This window comes from Otolemur garnettii, unplaced genomic scaffold (assembly GCF_000181295.1).
Source record: "Otolemur garnettii isolate 467f Iridium unplaced genomic scaffold, OtoGar3 scaffold00100, whole genome shotgun sequence".
Taxonomy (NCBI): Eukaryota; Metazoa; Chordata; class Mammalia; order Primates; family Galagidae; genus Otolemur; species Otolemur garnettii.
The window spans coordinates 5960553-5966534 of NW_003852495.1; the positions used below are offsets into that span (position 1 = coordinate 5960553).

General features: G+C 52.6%; 3 protein-coding genes across 3 annotated transcripts in view; 2 read left to right on the plus strand and 1 right to left on the minus strand.

The window, feature by feature from the left end:
• OVOL3 (ovo like zinc finger 3) overlaps positions 1-1917 on the plus strand; it is a 3169-nt gene extending 1252 nt beyond the window's left edge. The window contains exons 3-4 of the mRNA XM_012809098.1: positions 1020-1224; positions 1659-1917. Of these exons, the coding sequence (XP_012664552.1) occupies positions 1020-1224; positions 1659-1867 (414 nt within the window). The 3' untranslated portion in view covers positions 1868-1917. The remainder of the gene's footprint in view (positions 1-1019; positions 1225-1658) is intronic.
• On the minus strand, positions 1916-3236 carry POLR2I (RNA polymerase II subunit I). The gene is made up of 6 exons (XM_003796121.3): positions 2987-3236; positions 2855-2909; positions 2551-2624; positions 2389-2463; positions 2242-2293; positions 1916-2021 (listed from the first exon to the last, which is right to left on the minus strand). Exons 1-6 carry the CDS (start codon positions 3043-3045, stop codon positions 1959-1961), a joined length of 378 nt encoding a protein of 125 aa, XP_003796169.1. The 5' UTR covers positions 3046-3236; the 3' UTR covers positions 1916-1958.
• A 259-nt stretch (positions 3237-3495) lies between these two features.
• TBCB (tubulin folding cofactor B) overlaps positions 3496-5982 on the plus strand; it is a 7608-nt gene continuing 5121 nt past the window's right edge. Inside the window, exons 1-2 of the mRNA XM_012809140.2 lie at positions 3496-3858; positions 4244-4387. Of these exons, the coding sequence (XP_012664594.1) occupies positions 3745-3858; positions 4244-4387 (258 nt within the window). The 5' untranslated portion in view covers positions 3496-3744. The remainder of the gene's footprint in view (positions 3859-4243; positions 4388-5982) is intronic.

Below are 5982 nucleotides of genomic sequence, written 5' to 3' on the forward strand. Positions count from 1 at the left end.
AAAAAAAAAACAGAAAGAAAAGGCTGAGTGCAGTGGTTCACACCTGTAATCCTAGCACTCTGGAAGGCTGAGGCAGGTGGTGGATTGCCTGAGCTCACAGGTTCGAGATTAGGCTGAGCCAGAGCGAGACCTTGTTTCTTTTTTTATTTATTTTTTTTGAGACAGCGCCTCAAGTTGTCCCCCTGGGTAGAGTGCTATGGCTTCAGGGCTCACAGCAACCTCCAACTCCTGGGCTCAAGCGAGTCTCCTGCCTACGCCTACCAAGTAGCTGGGACCACAGGCACCTGCCACAACGCCCGGCTATTTTTTGGTTGCAGCCATTATTGTTTGGCAGGTCCGGGCTGGATTCGAACCCGCCACCTTAGGTGTATGTGGCTGGTGCCTTAGCCGCTTGAGCCACAGGCGCCGAGCCGAGACCTTGTTTCTTAAAAAATAGCCAGGCATTATGGCAGGTGCCTATAGTCCTAACTACTTGGGAGGCTGAGGCAAGAGAATCATCCAAGCCCAAGAGTATGAGCTTGCTGTGAGCTATGATGCCACAGCACTCTATCAAGGGCAACAAAGTAAGACTCTGTTTCAAAAAAAAAAGAAAGAAAAACTAGCTGTGGCATCGTAGTTGCACATCCCTGTAATCCCAGCTATTTCAGAGGTTGAGGCAGGATCACTTGAGCCCAGGAGTTTGAGGTTGCAGTGAGCTATGATGATGCCACTGCACTCTAGTAGGGGTAACAAAGTGAAACTCTGTCTCAAAACAAATGAATAAATAAATACATATGTTACATGAGAAGATGGACCGATGTGAATGTGATGGAGAAATGAAGATAAGGGTGATGGATGGTAAGGGAAGGCCCTGGGGAGTCAGTGAGAACTAACTTGGGAAGAGTCACATGCACTCACACTAATGCGGTTCTGGTCTTCCTAGTCTTCCTTGGCTCTGAGCACTCCACAAATACTTGTTCGTAGAGTAGTAAAGACTAAGAAGGGTCTAGCCAGAGGAACTAACTCCTATATCCCTCCAGCAGCCCACACAGGGCACCCTGGCCTCTGCTCCAAGGGGCCCAGGGAAGCTTGGCTGCCCACTTTGTCCCAAGGCTTTCCCACTGCAGCGCATGCTGACGCGGCACCTCAAGTGCCACAGCCCAGCACGCCGCCACGTGTGCCACTGTTGTGGCAAGGGCTTTCATGACGCCTTCGACCTCAAGCGCCACATGAGGACTCACACTGGTAAGCCATAGCAGGGACAGGAAGGGCTTCTGGGACCAAGGTGGGGATAGAATCCTATAGATATACCAGGGATGTGGAATTTCCAGTGTTTGTGTACTTAGGGCAGGGACACAGCCATCGGGAAGTTTGAGATATGGGGTACTTCAGACCCCAGCAGGTGGGTGTAGGGTGGTACCAAGGTAGAGGCCTGATAAGGAGTGCAGTGAAAATGGGTGCTAGTTACAGATTCAAGCCCCAGACTGAAGGGTGCAAAGGAATGTACCCGCAGGGGAAGGGACATCCTGGTGAGGAAAAGTGAGGATGCAGATGGTGGGTCACAGGCGGGAAGGCTGAAGAGCTTGGAATAGAGACTGAACGCTGAACATTGGAAGGCAGGACAGGAAGGCTTTACTACAGCGGTCACTGCCTCTCCATCCCTCACCCTATTTGTGCAGGGATACGGCCCTTCCGGTGCAGTGCTTGTGGGAAAGCATTTACACAGCGCTGCTCCCTCGAAGCTCATCTCGCTAAGGTGCATGGGCAGCCGGCCAGTTACGCTTACCGTGAGCGCCGGGAGAAGCTCCACGTGTGCGAGGATTGCGGCTTCACCAGTGCCAGGCCCGATGCCTACGCACAGCACTGTGCCCTACACCGCGCCACCTGAGAGGGTGTACCCGTGTCCTCCCCCTGCGGCAAATAAACACAGGAAACCCACGCACAGAACCTAGCATTTATTAATTTGGGGGAGAAGGGTGTCACTCAGTCCAGCGGTGGCCGCAGTGTGGCGCTGTGCACACGTAGTACAAGCGCATGGCATCCTAGCGGAAAGGACATATGATTGGAAAAGATCTGTAACCAAGGTAAGGTACAACATGGAACCCTCCACCCCGCAGTCCCTCACCCAAAATGTACATGAGAATACTCCCAGTCAGTAAAGGTCTGGCCCAGAATTTCAGGATGGGCATTGTCACACCAATATTGGTATCACCACCCCCAGAAACCACTAAGCCCCAGATAGAAAGCAGCTGTGCCACTCACCTCGGCCCGGGCACTGTGTGACTGGAAGAACACCGCTTCCTTGTGGCCACACCTGAGAGGATGGGTTCATCACACAGAGCTTGGCACCCTTCCCTCCTCCCCTCTCTGCCCAGTGAGGGTGAGCCACTTTCCCTCCCCAGTACCAACTTCTGGCACGGGTGATCCTCGGTCCGTGGCAACGTGGGGTCCTGGGACACGTCAGCGATGATCTGGGTCAGCTCGCTGCAGGGATAGCAGGATGAATAATTATGCTTAGATCGGCCTCCAAAGTCAACACTCCCTCCCCCAAGCTCTGGTCCCTCCACTCACTCCACTTCATGCGTGATTTTGTTGACGTAAATGCAGCTATTGTCAGCTTCTTGCTGGTAATCACAATTCCTGCACTGAGAAAGGGCGGGCGGGGATGTAAGACAGTCACAAGAGAGTTGGGACTGGGAGGGACAAAATGATCCCCGCAAGAACTCCGGGATAAAGTCCTGACGTTAATCCCCGGGGTAGGGGTAATTAGGTGCGAACAGGGAGTAGGTGTTACACGGGGTAGGGCGGGGCCGCGCTGGGAACCGGTAGACTATTATGGTAGAGGAAGATGGGCGCTCCGCGGGCTCGTGCTCACCGCGTAGAGCAGAATACGGTTCTCCTTGTCCTCCTTGGGATACAGCATGTTGTTACTGTGGGGAGAGGAGGTCAGAAATCAGTCCTAGAGCTATTCCTGGCTCCCTTTCCACATCTGCTCCAGGAGCCTCACCATTCCTGGCAGAACCTAATACCCACGAAGCCCGGCTCGTAGGTCCCGTCTGGTTCCATGGCTACTACACACAGCTCGCAGCGTCTTCTGCGCTTGCTCCGCCGCGTTACTGGTCGCGGGGAGGGTCAGACCTAGTTGCTTCGCCAAAAGAGGGGCGGAGTTGAGCTCAAGTACGTTCTCCCAGCAGCCTAGTGCCAGGTTCTCTCCGCGCTGAGGTTGATTGCTTTGCTTCAATCTTCTTATGTCTTAGACTTCTTAGATTGCTTCCAGTTTCTGGGTCTCTCCTCCCCAGTTTACAGAATAGTATGGATTTGGTACAAGAGCCGGGAAAACGATGCTCAGTGTAATCTGCAAAGCTGTAAGCAAAAACGGAAGAAGCCATTGTTCTCTGCTTGGCTGGAGGCCAGTGCACATGCGCGAGGTTACCCTTCGCAACCAGGATACCTCATGCCAGTCCTTCCTCTTGGCTTCAGCCTTGGCTTGTCCGCCCGGGCCGCTTCTCGTGCCACTATTGGAAGAACTGGGAACCATGGAAGACCTCTCTGGATTGGCTGGGGCGACCCAAGAACATGGGAGCCCTCTCTTCCTGGCTGCAGCGAAGAGACAACGGCGATTGGCAGACCCTTGTTGCAGGACAGCGTGGATTGGTCAGGTCTGGATAAGGGGGCGGGACTAACATCCCAGAAGCGGCGGCGGCGGCTGCGGAGCCGGTGTGAGGCGGCAGAACCGGGCTGTGGGCCCCGGCAGGGTGCGGCGACATGGAGGTGACGGGGATCACGGCGCCCACAGTGACCGTTTTTATCAGCAGCTCCCTTAACAGCTTCCGCTCTCAGAAGCGGTACAGTCGCAGCCTCACCATCGCTGAGTTCAAGGTGTGGCCGTGGGGGCGGGGTCGGGAGGGGCGGGGCAAAGGAGAAATGGAGGAGCTTCCCGAACGCGGGGAGGGGCTAGAGAGCAATAGGGCGGGTCCAGAGATAATCTGAGGATGCAGAGACCCGGGATGGGGCGGCGGTGGGGCTGGTCCAGAGTGAACGCCAGATTCCAGAGGGTGGGGGCGGGGCTAGGGGAAAATCAAGTGGTCCAGAGAGTGAGGGTACTAGCAGAGGCCGGAGAGGGGCGGGACTTTGTGTGTCCTAAGTGGTGGGTCTTTTGGAGGAGCAGGATGGGGTGAGAATTTATTGCTACAAGTGGCAGAGCCTCAAGGAAGAGGGCGGGGCCACTGGTAGCCTTTCTCCTCACCCTACACTGTCCTTGCAGTGTAAACTGGAGCTGGTGGTGGGCAGCCCTGCTTCCTGCATGGAACTGGAGCTGTATGGTCCTGACGACACGTTCTACAGCAAGCTGGATCAGGAAGATGCATTGCTGGGCTCCTACCCTGTAGATGATGGCTGCCGCATCCACGTGAGGCCTCCCTACCCTCATTCATTTACTTATTCAACAAATATTTGCAGTGCTTTGCCTTATGTGATACTCAAGATAGGTCCTAACTTCATGGAACCCCCAGCCCAGCATCGTGAGAGGCAGACCCATCACCAGATAGTGACAGCCTAGAGTAGTCTGGGTTAGGATCAGGAAGCCCAGGGGATGGGGCACCTAGATGAGGTACCTGACTCCACTTTGAAGAATCAGAGAAGGCTTCCTAGAAGAAATATCTCAGCTGGGATTTGAAGGATGAGGAAAGGGTGACATATGGGAGTAGGTGGGAAAGACATGCCAGGTGGCAGGAACAGAAGTATACAGAGGCCTAAACACATGGGGTGGGTCATGGTGGCTGATGAGGTGGGACAGGTTGGGACAAGCCAGAGCACAGGGGACTGCTTTGTGCATCACTTTACATCATTGTTTGTATCCTGATGCCACCACCTCAGTCAGTCTCCCACAGTGTACCTTAGACCTCCCAGGTGAGCTCCACCACAGGGCCATTGCATATGCTATATGGTTATTTTCATACATGTCTACATGACTCACCTGTTCCTTCCAGTCTTTTCCTTTTTTTATTCAGACAGAGTCTTACTCTGTTACTCTGGGTAGAATGCCATAACATCATAGCTCACAGCAACCTCAAACTCTTGGGCTCAAGCAATCCCCTTGCCTAAGCCTCCCCAGTTGCTGGGACTACAGGTGCCTACCATGATGCCCAGCAGACTTTTATATTTTTGGTAGAGATGGGGTCTCGCTCTTGCTTAGGTTGATCTCAAACTCTTGAGCTCAGGCAATCTACCCACCTCAGCCTCCCAAAGTGCTAGGATTACAGGTGTGAGACACTGTACCCTGCTTCCTTCTAGTGTTCACTTAAGGTGTTACCTTCCTAGTGAAGACTTCACTGGCCTCAATATAAAATTTTAGCCTCACTCCTTTTCCCTTTTTTGCTTTATTTTAGATTTTTATCATTGGCTCGTAACACCTTCTGACATACTCTGGGTTTTTCTCCTTGGTCTGCTTTATTATCTGTCTCCCTTAATTAGAGTGCCATGAGGGCAGAAATTTTTCTCAGTCTAGTTCACTATGGTGTCCCTAGCACCTGGAACAATGCCTGGAACAGAGAGGATACTCAGTGAATCATTGTTGAATGATGAGTTAAATCAGTAAAGTAAGGCTGGGAAGATGGTATAATTATCCCCATTTTGCAGAAAAGACAATTTAGCTTCAGGATGGAATTTACTTCCTTAAGGATGAACTATCACTAGAGTTCACTAGAGCTTTTTTTTCTTTTTTTTGGCTGGGGCTGGGTTTGAACCCACCACCTCTGGCATATGGGGCTGGTGCCCTGCCCTTTTGAGCCATAGGCACTGTCCCTCACTAGAGTTTTTTTTTGGTTTGTTTTTTGGCGACAGAGTCTCACTATGTCACCCTTGGTTAGAGTGCTTTGGCGTCACAGCTCACAGCAACCCCAAACTCTTGGGCTCAAGCAATTCTTTTGCCTCAGCCTCCCCAAGCAGCTGGGACTACATACACTGGCCACAATGCCCAGCTTTTTTTTTTTTTTTTTTTGTGAC

Excerpts from the sequence above, each read along its gene's own strand:
- POLR2I (XM_003796121.3), bottom strand. The coding sequence starts at position 3,045 with ATGGAACCAGACGGGACCTACGAGCCGGGCTTCGTGGGTATTAGGTTC. Across the intron at positions 2,625-2,854 it reads ACCGTATTCTGCTCTACGCG|TGCAGGAATTGTGATTACCA; the intron begins GTGAGCACGAGC and ends GCCCTTTCTCAG. Across the intron at positions 2,022-2,241 it reads CACACAGTGCCCGGGCCGAG|GATGCCATGCGCTTGTACTA; the intron begins GTGAGTGGCACA and ends CCTTTCCGCTAG.